Source organism: Haliotis rufescens, unplaced genomic scaffold (genome assembly GCF_023055435.1).
Source record: "Haliotis rufescens isolate VD_foot unplaced genomic scaffold, xgHalRufe1.0.p SCAF_18, whole genome shotgun sequence".
Lineage (NCBI taxonomy): Eukaryota > Metazoa > Mollusca > Gastropoda > Lepetellida > Haliotidae > Haliotis > Haliotis rufescens.
The window spans coordinates 24,219,186-24,239,570 of record NW_025963868.1 but is presented as its reverse complement, the minus strand read 5'-3'; the positions used below and the strand labels follow the sequence as shown (position 1 = coordinate 24,239,570).

Here is a 20,385-nt window from a genome sequence, read left to right as displayed (position 1 = left end):
TTGATATTCCAAAACCAATCGTGCTGAAATTTTCCTGGCTGAGTTAGTTTACACATGTTGTGTTCAGATGTACAGCAATAGGGAGATATAGCATTATAAAGCCTAATGATATTTTATTGGTGGGGGTGGGTGGTACTCTAGTGGTTAAGGTGTTGGCTCACCACATGGAAGACCTGAGTTTGAATCCCAACATGGGTACAATGTGTGAAGTCCAGTAGTTGGAACTGGAATATGAAAATGAAAATGTTGTACAGCTATTCTCAATCATATGACATCACACTGCTTCATTGTTGAGAAACCTGTGAAGATCCGTGGTAGTATAGGTCTTCAGCAACCCACGCTTGCCGTAAGAGGCGACTAACTGGATTGGGTGGTCAGGCTCGCAGACTTGGTTGATGCATATCATCGTATCCCAATTGCATGGATCGATGCTCATGATGTCAATCACTGGATTGTCTGGTCCAGACTCGATTATTTACAGACCGCCGTCATATAGCTGGAATATTCCTGAGTGCGGCATAAACAGCAAACAAACATTGTGGAAAGGTTGTTGACATACTGTTCAAAGTGGCGTTAAACACTCACTCACACACTCACTGTGACTAATGAAGTTGAGGTATGCCCACTTTTGAATCTACTCAAAGTTTGATGAATATTGGCAGAAATATCACTTATTCCACATCGATGTGAACGACCTGAAAGATCACAGTGACCTGAGGCTCGGTGTGACATGAGACGAGGGTCAAGAGTGGAGCGACCAGTTTGTGAGGCATCCAACAAGCCAAACAAGCCAAACAAGCCAAACCTCTGGTTGTATCAGCAGGACAAGATCTGGGACTCTGATTGTCAGAGAATATACAGACAATGATCCTGTAGCCTGGGAGATGAGTTTAGTATGTCAGCAGTGTCACAATTAAGTGAGCTCCGAGGAATCTCCTCAAATGGTATTAAAAACTAGGGTTCCCCGAAATCTTTTAGGGGGCACGGGTGGCCCAGTCGTCTAAGGCGCCGCGATTCGCTGTGCAGAGTTGCGTCCCCTGGACACGCCAGAAACCTATGATTGTGGGTTCGAATCCCGGTTCACCCCGATTATGTTTCTAGGTTTATCAGCACCATACCCGTGCTCGTGGGTTTCACCGAAGTGGTAAACGTCTGAGACCTTCATCACTTCGGGCTTTCCTTCCACATTAAGCTGACACGCCGTCATATAACTGGAATAATGTTAAAAGCGGCGTTAAACCCAACTCACCCACTCACTAAATCTTTTACTTAAGCTTATGGGACCCAATTTGTGGTGTAGTGGATAGAGCCATCTGCCCAGGGAGCAGAAGGACAGTGGTTCAGTCCCTTGTTGCATCATACCAAAAGACCTTAGAACATGGTACTTGCTGTTTCCTTGCCTGGTGCCTGGCATTAATGGGGTTAAACAAGGACTGGTTGGCTCAGAGTTGGTATACTGTGTCTGAGGGGGGTATCCATGTTAAACTGCGGCTTGGTATTTCAGTGGGCTTGCATAATAGAAACAACATCAACAGCATTGGACATACATACATACCACATGCATGCACTCAACCACACCACGCCATGCCACACCACGCCACACCACACACCACACATCTCACCACACACGCCACGCCACGCCACGCCACGCCACGCCACGCTACGCACACCTCACCACACCACACAACACCACACCACACCACACCACACCACACCACACCACACCACACAAACACGCATGCACATTGCTGTATAAGTTCCATATTTGTTAATGTAACATAAAACCCCATTTCCACCTCTCTGAAGTATATGGGTTATGACAAAGACCCTTTGCTTTGATGCTAAGTTTTGAACACTGCGTCTTTGACTTGTCCGTACATCTGATCATAGGTCATGATCTACTAAATTCCTTGACCTCGATCCTCGATCCTGTCAGACTACAAAGTCTGGTTGACTGTGATGTATGGGTGATGTTACACGTTGTGACACTGACATTGACCTTGACCTTGACCTTGACCCACGGAGTGACCAACATCTGTACGCCTGTTACTGTGATGTATGGGACATGTTATATGTCATGACCCACATAAGTCTGGTTTGGTTTTTCACTTCTCCACCAAGTGACCTTGTGTATACTTCTGTTTTCTGGCATGGGGTCACTCCTAACTACCCCACCCACACACCCCACCCCCTACTCCTAACTACCCCACCCATCCACCCCACCCCCTACTCCTAACTACCCCACCCCCTACTCCTAACTACCCCACCCATCCACCCCACCCTCTAATCCTAACTACCCCACCCAGACTCCCCACCCCCTTCTCCTAACTACCCCACCCATCCACCCCACCCCGTAATCCTAACTACCCCACCCAGACACCCCACCATCTACTCCTAACTACCCCACCCATCCACCCCACCCTCTAATCCTAACTACCCCACCCAGACTCCCCACCCCCTACTCCTAACTACCCCACCCATCCACCCCACCCCGTAATCCTAACTACCCCACCCATCCACCCCACCCCGTAATCCTAACTACCCCACCCATCCACCCCACCCCGTAATCCTAACTACCCCACCCAGCCACCTTGTGTTCAGAGTTGTATCACCCATGGCCATCTACTCATTCATGTGCCCATGTTTTTCAGTTTGCAAATACTCACGTTCAAAGTTTCACCAAAGTGGTCAGAAAGACAGACAGAATATTGTCTGTTCAAGATGAAAAGTACATCTGTTTCAACGCTATGTGATGTGCTTCTTATCTGCAGCTCTTGGCAAAGGAATTTACTCAAATGTTAAATGCTGTGGATATTTTCAGTTGTTGGTGGATCGATGAGATGATTTGCGAGACATTCTCTTCTCGGTTGAGAATATCTGTCACATATCAATAGAACATGGTCTTCACCTCCCACACAATCAAGAATAAAGGGAATTGTCTGTTAAGTGGTCAGAGTGTAAGACCGGCATCACAGTGGGATTTCTTCACACTATTAAGAGATCACCACCATAGTCTAGTGGTACAGCGTCTGCCCAGTCCGGGGTTCGAACCCAGCCGTGTCATACCAAAAGACGTAAAAATATGGTACCTGATGTTTTCCTGCCTGGCGCTCGGCATTGAGGGGATAAAACAAGAGGTCTGGTCTTAGTGGGATAATTACATTAAACTGTGGCTGGTACCTCACACACACACACACACACACACACACACACAGACACACTCACTCACTCACACACACACTCTACAAGTGCAATAATCTTGAGCATGACGTTAAATCTCAAACGTGAAGTTCGTTTGCCATAAAATAACCGATATGCTGTTTAACAAGTGTTCCCCCCAAATCACCAGTTACTCATCTATTGTAAAGGCAATATGATGAAGTTTCAATTTCAAAAATCAATCATTTGAGACACCTTCTCCATCCCAGAAGCAGCCACCAGGAAGACAGTATCTCACAACATGATTGCTCTCGTAGAAGATACCATGAAGAAGCATCTCACACCATACAGTGTCTCTAACCTAGCCTGTGACCAAATTAGTCTGTGAATGGTCCCAGCTCTTACGACCTGCGATATATTGTCTCTCGTCGTGTACACAGCAAAAGACCCCTTCATTCAATTCTCGGCCTCATCGATTCAGATGGCCAAGCATTTGACCAAAATTACTTTTTCCTCTTCACATTGTCCATTTGAATTAGATTGATGAATATACTCAAGGTCTGCATGCAATAGACTCTTAAACCCAGTTATTGACCTGATTGATTCTCGTGACCACAACAGTTCTATTTTTATGGGTAATCCTGCGTCAAATTATAGGTCAAGTTAGCCTTTTTTGGCATCCTTCGCCTGTTATAAAGAACTGTGTTCGATGTTTTTTTGTCAGCAATTTCAGATTTGGAATCTGAACTTGTGGAAAGGTGTTGAAACTGATTAGGGGCAGATCCCGGGTTTTGAAAAAGAGGGTTCACATTATACCCAAATCACTCAATCACTCAATCACACAATCACTCAATCACTCAATGACTTGGCCGAGGGCGCCAATAACATGTAAGGTGTCTGAAGTAAAGAGTTAGTTCCATCTTGAAGAAATATTGCTGGTTAAATATAGCGTGGAAAAATATTTCCAGTTGTTCCATGGGAATAACTTGAAAAAATAGTCCTGAACAATTTGACACAGGAAAGGATACTCTTTGACATGTGCACCCCCTGGATGGTGGGGTGGGTAGCCTAGTTGTTAAAGCGCCGATGACCAGGGTTCCATTCCTTACATGGGTACAATGTGTGAAGCCCATTTCTGGTGTCCCCCGCCGTGATATTGCTGGAATATGGCTAAAAGCGGTGTAAATCCATACTCACTCACTCACTCACTCACTGTTGATTAGTTGTTATAACAGCCTGACCATTGACAATCAGGAAGTTTCACATAATTAAGGAACTAAGTCAGCGTTGTGTATTTCCTCTCTCTCTCTCTCTCTCTCTCTCTCTCTCTCTCTCTCTCTCTCGATCGATCGATCGATCCGCCAGTTATTTCTCCATATTTATTAAGTTTTTACAACAAGTTCTTGAAAATGTCTCTAGAAACGCTGACTGACCATGATGGTATTTTCTCCCTTGACCATTACTCTTCTCATCCAGTGACCGCAATATGTCCTCCAACTGACCGTAATAAATACTCCTTTGACCCAATTGTAAACCAAAATTTCCCCCTGTAACCACTCGTCCCACTAATGAGTACTCCCCTGTGACTAATGAGTGTCCATAATGAATTCTCCCTCACAGCGCGCCCAGGAGCTGATCCGACACAACGTGGTTGAACACTGCTTGCGGATCAGTGGTCGTATCAGATTCACTGACCTCTCTTGTGAAGGGAACACTTACCATCTAAAGAGATTCCGGGCCACCGTTCCTTTTGTTCTGGTCCTTCATTAGATGATGGACAACATGACATTCTTGGGGAAAGGGTGATTAGTGAAAGGAAATCTTTCCAATATTGAGATGTAGTGTTTGTGAATTGCAGAAGAGAATGGTGTTATGTATTGCCTGGGACCGCCTCCATGGTCTAGTGGTAGAGCGAAAGGTCTGGGGTTCGATCCCCGGACGCGTCATACAAAAAGATGGTACTTTTTGTTACCCTGTCTGCCACTCGGCATAAAGGGGCTAAAACAAGGACTGGTCGGCTCGGAGTCAGTATACTGTGTCTGAGTGGGTATCTCTTTAGCCTTGCACTATAAATCTGCATCAGTTCTCACAAGTACAAGCAGCCACACACACACTCACTCACTCACTCACTCACTCACTCACTCACTCACTCACGGCATTTTAAAAGTGCAATAACCTTGGATGCGCCTCTCCTATTTATTTCCAGGCATGGGTTTTGTGCAAATTGTTTGAGTGGTGGGTGTACCGGGAGGGCAGGACATGCTAACCCTTCTCGCAAACACCCAGTGTCAGCACTTATTTTCAGTGATCCATTTACATAATTTCCCTTCTATTTTGCCCATTACACCCAATGGAATATGTTTGAACGTTTATCCTCTGATCTTGATGTTTTTGTATTCATGGATGTACCAATCACAGATAAGGAATGTGGAAAAATAACAAATTCCAGTTTAAAGCTTTTTTTCATCATTATGAATAAAAAGGCACAAATTGTTTTCCTGCCTGCCTAAAACAACCGGCACATTCTCACTTTTTTCATGTGTTTATTGTTGTACACCAGCTACTGTATTCGACTTAATAAGCGCCCATGGCGATATTTGCTAATATATTGACTAGTGAACAATCCCATTTAGCACCCCTTCCGATTGATCAATGTTCACAAGACTTATTTATTCGCGTAATATACACACTCGTGTGTTAAATGCACCCTTAATTATGAGCAATTAAATTCTGGAAAAATATATCTGTCGTATATAAACATTTCATATAAACCACGAAATTTATCCTTTAACTCTGTTTGTTTCACCCAAATAATATTCTAATAAGAGTCCCCTATTTCTAATTTTGAGAGCGCCCTGTGCGCTTATTACGTCGAATACGGTATATGGCGGCTGGTACATTCTCAGTAATCTGTAACTGTTTGCACAAATCAGAGAGTCTTCTATAGACTCCTGGCTCCAAATACTTCCAAGCATAGCTTCACCACTGCCCTGAACTGTGTGGCCTTGTTTCCATGTAATGCTATAAACGTGCTAACATTCCTGGCAAACATTCCACAGAGATGCCAAAAGAGTGACCGAGAAAATTATTTGAAAAAACTAAAAAATCTCATCCTTCTTACTCTATATTCTTATACCAAAATGAAAAGAAAAAAATTAGAATTGAAAACCAAATGTAGTATGTTGTAGTCAGTAAAATTGACTGAGATATTTTGGACCCCTCCCTTTTAAAAATGCTGGATCTGCCCTTGGGTGATATGATGGTGGGTCGAGGATGAGGCTAGCGGAGGCTATTTGAGTGCAGCTGGGACCTGTGTATGGAGTGAGATCTAAAGATGGAGTGAAGTGTGTGTGGACATCACAGTGTGTTTGTCCCGGGGGCATGTAGCTCACATAAGTGTGACTCCCATTCTCTGTCATATTTTCAGCAGTCACTGGTTTTTCTTCGATATGAACTCTTTGTTAACCAGACAGATGGAATTTACAAAAGCATCAATGAGAGGCAGTGGGGATGAGCGATGTTTGGTTAGAGCTGGACGAAGGAGGAATGTTTGCCGACATTGAAAGTGTAGGACCTGTCTGTGCTTGGAACTATCCAACTCGATCTATGGGTTCAAATTGACCAATCTTGGTAACAGGAGTGAAATGTCAGTGCACAAGGAAACAGTCACCGTTATGACATCGTCCAACTTCTGATTAGCTGGGAATTGATGATGAACTGAAGTAATTACTATTGAGTATGAGCTATTTGTTCTTTCACAAGGCCTTGTTATAGAAAGGGCGTTGGGTAGCCATGTGGTTAAAGCGTTCGCTTGTCAGCCTGAAGACCTGGGTTTGATTCCCCACATGAGTACAATGTATGAAGCCGATTTCTGGTGTCCCCCGTCATGATATTGCTAGAATATTGCCAAAATGTGACGTAAAAACATCACCACCCACCCACCCACTCACCCACTTACTCACTCACCCACTCACTCACTTACTCACTTACTCACTTACTCACTTACTCACTCTCCTTGTCAGAGATGGGTATCATGAAAGGCGCCAAATGGCATCTCAGCTTATTTACAAATGGTCCACATGCCTTTTTCCATACAACATTAGGGGCCCAGTTCCACCAAGGGGTCTCTGCACTGGTACTATTGTAAGTCTGTGTTCAAGTGTAAGAATTACGGTCGTCCTGATATTGCAGATATTGCTTTTTGGCACATGGCTTTGGCCTGTAATCAGATATATAAGTTTAAAAGTAAACTGAAGCCAATAAATGCCTGGACACTTTATAGAAGAATTTGTTGAATTTAACTGCATGTAAAACTAGTCAACAGTCAATGGAAGTCAATCCTAGCTTTTTGTGTGTGGGTTATGTTTAACTAAACAGAAAATACCTGACACCCTGCCTCACAATTTCCAAGGGACCCATGAAGATCCGGGGTAGAATAGGTTTTCAGCAACCCATGCTTGCCATAAAAGGCGACTATGCTTGTCGTGAGAGGCGACTAACGGGATCAGGTGGCCAGGCTCGCTGACTTGGTTGATACATGTCATCGATCCTAATTGCATGGATCAATGCTCATGATATCAATCACTTGACTGTCTGGTCCAGACTCGATTATTTACAGACCACCGTCATATAGCTGGAATATTGCTGAGTGTGGCGTTAAATAAACAAACAAACAAAATCTTGTCCCGAAGTACAACAGACATGAAGATCTATAAAGACAATTACTATGTGTATTGTCTTGAATTTTTGCTTGATGAAATACAACATATGTATACACAATCCCACAAACCCTCATGACTTGTGTGAATCACATCCGTCGATAGACAAAGCACATAGCTGAACATTTTGTTTTAAAATATGAATAAAATTAAAAAATGCCTCCTATATCACTTTCTTAAAAACATGTTGCTGAAAATCTGATGTTCAGTTTATAGTGGCCTTATGGATTAGAAAGGGGCGGTCGGGTAGCCTAGTGGTTAAAGCGTTCCCTCGTCATGCCGAAGACCCGGGTTTGATTCCCGACATGGGTACAATATGGTAAGCCCATTTCTGGTGTCCCCCGCCGTGATATTGCTGGAATATTGCTAAAAGCGGTGTATGGATTTTACTATGGATTAGAAAAGTTTTTAAACAAAAGTGCTTTTGTTACATAACTGAATCAGGGGAAAATTATAATTTCACAAATCTAATGGAATACCTGGACTATAATGGATAAAAAAAACATATAAAAAATATCTTTTAACCTACAGCTCTTGTTACATTACGGAATTAGGATTTAGGGAATAGTTCGAGTCTACGACTCTCTGATGGATAATCCACTTCCGATTAAGGAACACTTCCAATTGGCAATTGGGGTAATTCATTGTGGCGTTGGTGGTGCAGTAATTGACCCAGGCAAAGAGGATCGTTAACAGATTGAAGCCGTAAACGAGACTGTTCGCGTCTGGTGTTCCCTCAACCTGTAGCACAATCTATTAACAGTAATTGTGTTATTCATGCTCAGTTAATGTGTACAAATTGGATGCTTGGAGGTACTGCCAGTGGTGTAATGACAGAAGCTGCAGACCTTGCTGATCTCTCTGGATCTGGATTTACTCAAATGGCTTTTTGATGAGGCTGTTGTGTAGGGGTATGTGTATTGATGTTAAAGTCTCAAGTTGCTAATTTGCAGGATATGGAAATTGGGTGGACTCCGGTCCCGTGAGGGTCCTTTGTGTCTTCCATTACGGAGTTACAAAATACATCCTTGGTGCAAGGTCTTTTTGGAGAATAGACTGCCTTTTTTTTATCGGAATAAGCTTCCACTGTGAAAAGTTAACAAATATTTCTCATTATTGTTTGGATTATTTTGAGATATGCACTGTGAGCGATGTTTTGTCATGGTAGTCATTCATTTTTGGCTATGCCTCGGAGAAAATCCAGTTGTGTATTACTTCTATAAAGAGTTATCTTTCCTTGCCTTGCTGTTCTGTCATGGTTGCTCACAGGATCCTGGTACACACATGGGATGCTACTCTGCACAGTTTATTGACATATCTTGAATGAAACAAGGAAACAACTTTATTAGGGACGTCATTTAGCAGATAAGTTTAGATGAGAAATGTTAATATTTTTTAGAGATTCGCTGTCTTTTTGGTCACTGCTTCAAGACCTGGACATTTTTTATTCTGAAAGGAAAAGATGAACCATTGTTTTCTTTAAAACACATTTTTAGCTTGTCGGGCGAATAATTTGTGTGTGTGTAAAAAAAATATTCTTTTCTTCTATATTTAAAAAAAATCATATTTTTGCTGTTTTATGAAAGCTGTCTGATACTCATCTGCATCAATTTACAACAAAAGTAGGAATTTTTTTAGAAAATAATGGAAAAGAAAAAACAACAAAAATCAGAATGTTTTGGAGAAAATAGAGCCTCAGATTTTACACACACAGAAAGTGTTTACTAGATATGCTGCAAGTGTGTTGTGTGGAAAAGTGCCATCATCTGTGGCTAAAAATATACCATATTCTATGTAATAAGCGCCCAGGGTGCTCTCAAAATTAGATACAGGGGATTCTTATTGGAATATTATTTTGGTGAAAAAAAAACAGCTGAAAGATCGTAAATTTCGTGGTTTATGCTGACAGCCTGAAATCTTCATATACGACATATATTTTTCCAGAATTTAATTGCCCATAATTAAGGGTGCATATAACACACGAGTGTGTCTCATACGCGAATAAATAAGTCTTATGTACATTGATCAGTCGGAAGGGGTGCTTATTGGGATTGTTCACTAGCCAATATATTAGCAAATATCGCCGTGGGCGCTTATTAGAGCGAGCAGCTAATAAGGTCGAATATGGTACTACATCTTGGCTGCAAGGTTGTGGTAAGAATATACTACATCTTGGCTGCAAGGTTGTGGTAAGAATCTACTACATCTTGGATGCAAGGTTGTGGTAAGAATACACTACATCTTGGCTGCAAGGTTGTAAGAATATACTACATCTTGGATGCAAGGTTGCGGTAAGAATATACCACATCTTGGCTGCAAGGTTGTGGTAAGAATATACTACATCTTGGCTGCAAGGTTGTGGTAAGAATATACTACATCTTGGCTGCAAGGTTGTGGTAAGAATATACTACATCTTGGCTGCAAGGTTGTTGTAAGAATATACCACATCTTGGCTGCAAGGTTGTGGTCAGAATATACTACATCTTGGCTGCAAGGTTGTGGTAAGAATATACTACATCTTGGCTGCAAGGTTGTTGTAAGAATATACCACATCTTGGCTGCAAGGTTGTGGTCAGAATATACTACATCTTGGCTGCAAGGTTGTGGTTAGAATACACTACATCTTGGCTGCAAGGTTGTGGTAAGAATATACTACATCTTGGCTGCAAGGTTGTTGTAAGAATATACTACATCTTGGCTGCAAGGTTGTTGTAAGAATATACTACATCTTGGCTGCAAGGTTGTTGTAAGAATATACCACATCTTGGCTGCAAGGTTGTGGTAAGAATATACCACATCTTGGCTGCAAGGTTGTTGTAAGAATATACCACATCTTGGCTGCAAGGTTGTGGTAAGAATATACTACATCTTGGCTGCAAGGTTGTTGTAAGAATATACCACATCTTGGCTTCAAGGTTGTTGTAAGAATATACTACATCTTGGCTGCAAGGTTGTTGTAAGAATATACTACATCTTGGCTGCAAGGTTGTGGTAAGAATATACTACATCTTGGCTGCAAGGTTGTGGTAAGAATATACCACATCTTGGCTGCAAGGTTGTGGTAAGAATATACTACATCTTGGCTGCAAGGTTGTGGTAAGAATATACTACATCTTGGCTGCAAGGTTGTGGTTAGAATATACTACATCTTGGCTGCAAGGTTGTTGTAAGAATATACTACATCTTGGCTGCAAGGTTGTTGTAAGAATATACCACATCTTGGCTGCAAGGTTGTGGTAAGAATATACTACATCTTGGCTGCAAGGTTGTTGTAAGAATATACTACATCTTGGCTGCAAGGTTGTTGTAAGAATATACCACATCTTGGCTGCAAGGTTGTGGTAAGAATATACTACATCTTGGCTGCAAGGTTGTGGTAAGAATATACTACATCTTGGCTGCAAGGTTGTTGTAAGAATATACTACATCTTGGCTGCAAGGTTGTTGTAAGAATATACTACATCTTGGCTGCAAGGTTGTTGTAAGAATATACTACATCTTGGCTGCAAGGTTGTGGTAAGAATATACTACATCTTGGCTGCAAGGTTGTTGTAAGAATATACTACATCTTGGCTGCAAGGTTGTGGTAAGAATATACTACATCTTGGCTGCAAGGTTGTTGTAAGAATATACTACATCTTGGCTGCAAGGTTGTTGTAAGAATATACCACATCTTGGCTGCAAGGTTGTTGTAAGAATATACTACATCTTGGCTGCAAGGTTGTTGTAAGAATATACCACATCTTGGCTGCAAGGTTGTTGTAAGAATATACTACATCTTGGCTGCAAGGTTGTTGTAAGAATATACTACATCTTGGCTGCAAGGTTGTTGTAAGAATATACCACATCTTGGCTGCAAGGTTGTTGTAAGAATATACTACATCTTGGCTACAAGGTTGTGGTAAGAATATCCTACATCGTGGCTGCAAGGTTGTGGTAAGAATATACTACATCATGGCTGCAAGGTTGTTGTAAGAATATACTACATCTTGGCTGCAAGGTTGTTGTAAGAATATACTACATCTTGGCTACAAGGTTGTGGTCAGAATATCCTACATCTTGGCTGCAAGGTTGTGGTAAGAATATACTACATCTTGGCTGCAAGGTTGTTGTAAGAATATACTACATCTTGGCTGCAAGGTTGTTGTAAGAATACACTACATCTTGGCTGCAAGGTTGTGGTAAGAATAGACAGATGCCTCAAGACCACAGTGATAGATTGGGGGTGCATGATGCAGCATGTGTCAGGTGGGAGGGATCCTCTGCTTCATCAAAACACACTGCACATGTGTGGGAGATACTTTTGATAAACGGATGCTAAACAACCATTAGACAGCTTGGCCGCAGCTATCTTCTGTTACAAGAGATGAATAGGATCAGTCATCTGTGTTGGTGAGAATCAATGAAGATGTGGTGAAATACTGGAGTCAGCTGTTTTTGTGTTTTATATCAGCTTTTAAAGACAATATGTTGGCAGTATTCTAAGAACCTTAGAAGCTTGCCAAGTTTCTGATCAGCATAGCACATGTTGACAGGAAGTTTTCTTATTCTGGATTTTTTATTTTCTGGTTGTAATGGACAGTTATACTTATACCTGTGTTGCCTGTTGGCTTTCTCTCACTGGATTTGATGAATATTCGGTTCTAATGGACAATTATTCCTGTGTTGCTTGCTAGCTTTCTCTGATTCTGGATTTGAATATCTGGCTTTAATGGACAATTTTTCATGGGTTGCCTGTTGGTTGTCTCGGAGTTTGATTCCCAAATTGGGCACAGTGTGTCAACCCAGTCTTGTTATTCTCTGCCATCACAAAACTTTATTAATGCTTAGGGCAGTGACTAACTGTATATACTTTAGAGAATTACTGTGGAATCAGTTTAGTAGGGCTGGGACGAGTCCAAATGTACTACCCGGGTACCCACCATCCTATTACCCGACCCTACCTGGGTATCCGCTGTAGATATTTAGAGATGGGTACAAACGTGTTAAACGATCTGGTCATGCACACACTGAAGTTTACTGCATGGAGTTTTATCTTTATTCAAACATATAAGAGTCAGAAGGAATGGGTGCTTTGTCAGAAAGAAATGGGTTCATTAGTGACTTCATTTTTGTCATTAAATATATATGTCACATGACTAACCATGGGTCCGGGTTGTCCTGTGGGTACCCTGGTCCTACTCAGGACCCACCCGACCCGAGTACCCGAGTACCCGAGTTACCCACCCCAGCCCTACAGCTGAGTATGTCAGAGAAGAACAGACAGCAATATGTAGAGGATGTTGCTCATTTGAATTTGTTGCTCATTTGAATTTCATTCTTATTTATCCAACTTGTGTCAGTGTTGACCTTGGGCCAAGGCATCGTGTGCCGGGTGTTGGTGTCACAGAACACACTTGTGTCAACCAGGCCTTGCAGAAGAGTCCGCCTCCGTGGTCTTGTGGTAGAGCGTCCGCCCGGAGAGCGGAAGGTCCAGGGTTCGATCCCGGGCCGCGTCATACAAAAAGACGTTAAAAGATTGTACTTGTTGTTACCCTGTCTGGCGCTCAGCATTAAGGGGCTAAAACAAGGACTGGTCGGCTCGGAGTCAGTATACTGTGTCTGAGTGGGGTATTCATGTTAAACTGCAGCATGGTATTTCAGTGAGCTAGCACTATAAATCGGCATCAGTCCGGACTAGTACAAGCAGCCACACACACACATACACGTGCATGCACGTCGCTATATAAGTGCAATAATCTTGGACGCGACGTTAAACCCAATTTCACCTCACCTCACCTTGCAGAAGAGTCAGTGTCTGTCTTCAATGTTTTTGTTATTTTTACCAGACGCTGTATTTTTAACATATGTTCTTCATGTTTGTTTAAACCTAACAGCATGTTATTGTTAACTGTTATTGTTCCAACTAACAGTCAAAGGATTCAGAACAGCCTCAAGAGAAAACAGAGGAAGACGAAATAGCAGACATCGATCTCAAGGATCCTGAACTTGCATCAGCAGCTACGAAAATACAAGCGAGTTTCAGAGGTCACAAGGCAAGGAAGGATGTCACAGAGAAGAAGGTTCGTAGGTCAATGTTGTACTAGGTCAGAGTATTTTAGGTCAAGGTCATATTGGGTCAAGGTTAAACCAGGTCAAGGTTGCATATTTGAACAAGGACAAGGTTGTGATCATCATTTTCATTTGTAATTTGTAATTTCTATTTCTGTAGTGGATTGTTTCGTTGTTGATAATATAGTTTTAGTCGTGTGTGTCTACAATTATAGTCTAGCTGTGATAAAATGTATCTGGATGTAAGCATATAAGCTGTCATCTTCCTGAGGCAAGAACGTCCACTAGCCTTTTTATCAAAGTCTTGTTCCCATCCCAATACATGTGTTCCTCTTCAAGTGTATCCAAAAACAAATAGGGGAAGAAAAATATCTAAATTTCCATTTTCTCCATAATAAGTGCCCTTGGAGCTTCGACAAATGACAAAGGGGGCACTTATTAAAACTATATAGAACACTTTAAATTTGGTTTCAGAGATTGAACAGTCATGAACAGACTTCATTCAAATGTGGATGAAACTAGAACTCTTTAGATAATAGTTACACATGCAGTGATGTAATCCTTCTGTTTTCTGTAAAAAGTCTGTGTAATATGCTCAAGAAAGTACAGACTGCCATGTAAAGTTCGAGTCTCAGTAGTGGGGGCTTACACAGATTAGTCGAGAAGTTTTCAGGAGGTGCTTATTCGAGCAGGGCACTTAATTTGGCAAATACGGAAACCTTTTTAGACATTGGAAGGACAGTAATGGGATTGAATTTGAGGTTTAATAGAAGATGATGTATTATTTCATGTTTATTCGGAATGTGTAGTTTGATGTTTATTTGTGTTATTTACAGTTCAAGTTGTTAGTTGTGTGGATAGTAGTATGTAGATGTAACTATGTCTGCGATCAAATGCATTTTGATTAGAAGGTAACCATGGGATAAACCCGATGTTGATTACTTAAAATGTATTGTTATTTATTGGCTGTTGTTATTGTATTGTTAAAAATATAGAGCTAATATATATTTTTTTAAATCGAAATGCATTTAAGGTCTCGTAAACAATAGTTGCTGGTTTGATATTAGATAGTTTTTGCAAGGGAAGAAAAGGATTTTCTTGTGTTTCGAGAGTTTAAGTTTTTCTTCAATAATTTCAACACAGGCTCACAGAGACCAAGACAGAGAGACTGAGGCAGGATATGTTGATGATGAGATTGTGGATGTAGATTTAAATGACCCAGATGTCAGTAAAGCTGCCGTCAAGATTCAGGCAGGCTTCAGAGGGCATTTAGCCCGTAAAAATATGCAAAATTACAAGGTTTGAGAGCCCCCTGTTTTTCTCATTTTTGTTGATTATCAATATTCTTTTTTGTAGAAACTGCTTTTGTAGATACCACATATAACCATAGCAGCATTGTTTGTATATTCATATTAATTCCATATTAGTTATAGTTTCAAATGTTTATTTTTTTGGTTTAACATGTTTTTTCAGCATGATTGTCAGTCCCATCATATTTTTTTTTCATGTAGCAATATATTTTAGTTCTTTAGTTCTCTTTGGCTTCCCAGTCCAATCTTTTATGAAAGCGCGGAAAATATTACCAGCCTGTCTTTTTTCAGTAGCAAATTTAATGTTTTCTGTACACGGTCTTATTTTCTGTTCATGTAGCAATATATTTTAGTTCTTTAGCCCTCTTTTGTTTCCTAGTCCAACTTGTTATGAAAGTGGGAAAAATATTACAAGCATCTTTTATAGAAGAAATTTCTATTTTCTGTAGCAAATTTAATGTTTACTATATCTTTGTCACAAAGTGCTTTTGTTATTTATACTGAAACTATAATCTAGATGAGTCAACCTGTTCAAAATACATCTTCCTTGATTCATAATTAATTGACCTGTTTTAAACACTACAGATACATGTGTGGTTCAGAAATTGATGGATAATGTTACAATAAATAGTGTCACTTTAATATAACAGCAATTGAAATTATTTTGTCCTGACAGTCACGAAGTGTCAGTGTTTTCGCTTTGATAGAATCAAAAGTAGTATGTTGAGAAATGAGAGCTCAGCTTTTGCTTTCCCTTGCTCTCGTAATTATGTTCATCCTTTTCCTGAAAACCTGGTGTCATCACTGACTTTTCAGGGATCCATTTATAGAATTTTCACGCTCCCTCTCCCTCTTATACTAAATGGCGCTTTGTAAACTTTGAAGTCTTTCATAAGCATTTAGAAGTTGTGGGAACATGAATACATGCAGTAGCTCTGAATCGTCATGACAACACTAAAAGAAGTTGCTGTCCATAAAAAGTGTCATGTATTTATGTAATATATATGTTGCTACCGCTTCTTTTTCAATACATATTCATAGGACTCTTTCCTTGCAATATGTTTGTGTTGTAGTGGATGTGGTAACTGTTGTAGTGGATGTGGTAACTGTGTTGTGGATGTTGTGACTGTAACATAGTGATGTCCTAGGTGTTTTGGTGTGTTTCATGACCTTGTTCTAAACAGTTGACATGCTCCCTTACCCTTGAAGATGCTGGTTATTGTAGGACTTCAGCAACCCATGCTTGCCGTAAGAGGCGACTATGCTTGCCGTAAGAGGCGACTATGCTTGTCGTAAGAGGCAACTATGCTTGCCGTAAGAGGCGACTATGCTTGTCATAAGAGGCAACTATGCTTGTCGTAAGAGGCGACTATGCTTGTCGTAAGAGGCAACTATGCTTGCCGTAAGAGGCAACTATGCTTGTCGTAAGAGGCGACTATGCTTGTCGTAAGAGGCGACTATGCTTGTCGTAAGAGGTGACTATGCTTGTCGTAAGAGGCGACTATGCTTGTCGTAAGAGGCGACTATGCTTGTCGTAAGAGGTGACTATGCTTGTTGTAAGAGGCGACTATGCTTGTCGCAAGAGGTGACTACCCCAGTAAGAGGATCAGGTGGTCAGGCTCTCTGACTTGGTTGATGCATGTCATTGTATCCATATTGTGTGTGTGTGAGTGTGTGTCCCAGGTGCCGTGATTCGCTGTACAGTGCAGAGTTGCATCAGAAACCCATGATTGTGGGTTCGAATCCCAGTTCGCCCCGATTATGTTTCTAGGTGTGTCAGCACCATACCCGTGCTTGTGGGTTTCACTGAAGTGGTAAATGTCTGAGACCTGCATCACTTCGGGCTTTCCTCCCACATAAGCTGACACACTGTAATATAGCTGGAATACTGTTAAAAGCAGCGTTAAACCCAACTCACTCACCCAATTGCGTTGATCAATGCTCATGATGTCAATCACTGGATTGTCTGGTCCAGACTCGATTATTAACAGACCGCCGTCATATAGCTGGAATATTGCTGGGTGCTGTGTTAAACAACAAACAACAAAAACTACCTGACTGAACAACAAGATGCTCCCAATGTATCCTGATTGGACAGTAGTTAGAGGAGTTATATTTTTATAATAATAATATAATACTTTCATTTTCAGCAGATGATTCTTATTTTGGATAGGTATCTTGATTAGTTTCAAGGAATATTGTATTTACATTTCAATAATTCCTTATTCAGAAAAAAACAGGGATGTGACATCAATGTGTTTTGTAATTGAAGTTGGAGTCTGATTATCTGATTATAAATTTGAAGACATGTTCTTACTTTCACGGAATATGAAGGTTGTATATGGAGGGTGTGTGTCATTTTATGTGGTCTACACCAGGGAGGGGGGATAATTTATCTATTACACAAGTTATATGTTTCAATGAGTGTTGTCCTTTATGTGCAGCTAGAAGGGGTTCATACACACTTTAAAAAGTCCACCTGTAAGAGACATTGAAATTTGATGTTAACCTTGAAAAGTCCTTTAATTTGAGGTTCATTTTGAAAAGACCTTGGATTTAGAAAAAAAATTTGATGTTTAAAATTTAAATTTAAAATACCTTCAAAGCACCTTGAATATCACTTAAAGGAATTAGAAAGCCCTTGAATATCTTTAAGAAACTTCATAGGTTTGGTTCCATGATAATATTTTCTTTTCGTTCACATTATGATTCGTCCTTCAAATACACAAAAACACATTCATTGTGATAAAGTCTTTCATTTCTATAATAAGAAGTGACCGCCTCCGTGGTCTAATGGTAGAGCGTCCGCCCGGAGAGAGGAAGGTCCGGGGTTCGATCCCGGGCCATGTCACCAAAAAGACGTTAAAAGATGGTACTTGTTGTTACCCTGTCTGGCGCTCGGCATTAAGGGGCTAAAACAAGGACTGGTCGGCTCGGAGTCAGTATACTGTGTCTGAGTGGGGTATTCATGTTAAACTGCAGCATGGTATCTCAGTGAGCTAGCACTATAAATCGGCATAAGTCCGGACTAGTACAAGCAGCCACACACACACACACGTGCATGCACGTCGCTATATAAGTGCAATAATCTTGGACCCGACGTTAAACCCGGTTTCACCTCACCTATAATAAGAAGTGTGACATAGCACATCTGCTCAACAGAGGCCAAAATTGCCAACGAGTTTGTTTTTGGAAAATGTCGAGATTTTGGTCATGAAAGCTGGGTTTTTTTAAAAGGTGTGGATTATGTGTGTATGAATCCTTGCCTATATATGTGTATGACTGGGCCTCACTGATCGCCTCCACTCATCTATAGGTTGAGGATGAGGCAGCTCCAGAGACAGCCAATAAGCCAGTAGATGAGGAAATTGTGGATATAGATTTAGCTGACCCCGAAGTCAGTAAAGCGGCGCTCATGATTCAGGCTGGGTTCCGGGGACGTATGTTCCGGAAAAATAAGAAACCGGAAAAGGTTTGAAAAGCATGACTATTGAGCCTTGTCCAAGTTTAGTTTCAACCCTGTTCGTAATTTAGACCATGATGAGTTTAGAGACTGGTTTGGACAATTTGTCCAGTGCATGGTTGGATTGTTTAGTTTAGAATTAACAACACTTTTCTTATTGCCATATATGGAGGTCCGTTCCGGAGAGAAATTCAGAGAGGTACTACTGTTACATGACCATGTGTACAATACACATCTGTGTTTATTGACAGGAATAGCTCATCCAGTGGGATGGTCAGGGATAGACACTGCCACATGTCCGTTAGTCCGAGACTACTGAAAATCCAGATGGACTAGTTTTTTTCTACCAAAATTTAGGTACTTTAAATGAACCCCTAGTCTGAAATGAGCTGAAAATGACCACCGGTGACCAGGGCCCACTTGCACAAAGCGTTCTTAGCGCTAAGACGATCGTAACTCCATACTTTAACATAGGCTTACAATAGTCGTAGCGCTAAGATCGCTTTGTGCAAGTGGGCCCTGATGTTCTGTGGAACACAGCTGGTTTGGATATTGAGGCAGAATACGTCCCCAGTAGTGGAGATCTGCTCAACAGCCTGTGGTATCAATGTATTATGGGGCCATATTTTGATATTTGTCAGGTGATATATCGATAGCGAAATGTACAAGCAATGATAGGTCTACCAGGTCTCTGTGTCTGTCACAATAGCTGCTGATTATAATTATGATGATGATAAAAGTCTGCTTGTGAAGCACATAACTCCATACGCAATGGATGCTTGAAGCACTGCACATCATTCTAACCCCGGTCAGTGGATCATTGTTCACTCGATTTTTCATTCTCAGCTCCCTGGGGAGTATACGGCCCAAGCTGCCTGTTAGATGTTAGAAGGTTAACAGTCACATTACCTTCTCACTTGATGTGAGACCGACTGTCAGGGAGGATTTGACAAAATCTTATGGTACCCAATAGAGTGAGGATATGACTAAGTCTTATTGTTCTTATACCCAAACGGGGACAGTCGGGGAGCCTAGTGGTTAAAGTGTTCGCTCATCACGCCAAAGACCCGGGTTCGATTTCCGATATGGGTACAATTTGTGAAGGCATATCCGGTGTCCCCTGCCGAGATATTGCTGGAATATTGCTAAAAGTGGTGTAAAACCATACTCACTCACTTACTCACGCTCACTCACTTGTGCCTAAAATGGAGTGAAGTGATGCTCACATCATCGACCACAGGTTTATCTGGACCAGGCTTAATAAAGTAGCTGCAGTGTTGCCCAGTGGTTGTTTGGTGTCAAACCACACTTTGTCAGAGTGCAACACAATCGGAATGGCCAAACTTCCACCAGAAAACATCTGGTAGAAACCAGAGATACTGAAGACACTCAGAGTGGGCTAAAAATGGCTGAACCTATCCAGACCAGATAGTTATGGTTGTTTTTGAAAAAAAAAATGATATATCCTTAAACATGTCCAAATTAAAAAATAAAAGTAATGAAAATTTAACTTACTTCAATGGCATTATGCACCATTAACAATTTATTTCACTTGAGTAGCAAATATCAAACTTGCAAATTTTAGATGTACTCTCCTCTTGGCATGTTTCCTAACACTACGTTCTCCTCCTGTCTCTCTCCACACCATTCTCCTCCTGTCTCTCTCCACACCATTCTCCTCCTG

General features: G+C 41.2%; 1 protein-coding gene across 8 annotated transcripts in view; it reads left to right on the top strand.

Moving 5' to 3' along the window:
- LOC124132917 (abnormal spindle-like microcephaly-associated protein homolog) overlaps window positions 1–20,385 on the top strand; it is a 279,804-nt gene that overhangs the window by 245,937 nt on the left and 13,482 nt on the right. For 3 of the 8 annotated variants that reach the window (XM_046497081.2, XM_046497084.2, XM_048398446.1), the window contains 3 exons: window positions 13,790–13,939; window positions 15,072–15,227; window positions 18,555–18,710. In XM_046497081.2, coding sequence (XP_046353037.1) covers window positions 13,790–13,939; window positions 15,072–15,227; window positions 18,555–18,710 — 462 coding nt within the window. The remainder of the gene's footprint in view (window positions 1–13,789; window positions 13,940–15,071; window positions 15,228–18,554; window positions 18,711–20,385) is intronic. The other 5 variants (XM_046497088.2, XM_046497082.2, XM_046497085.2 and 2 more) reach the window with 3 other exon arrangements.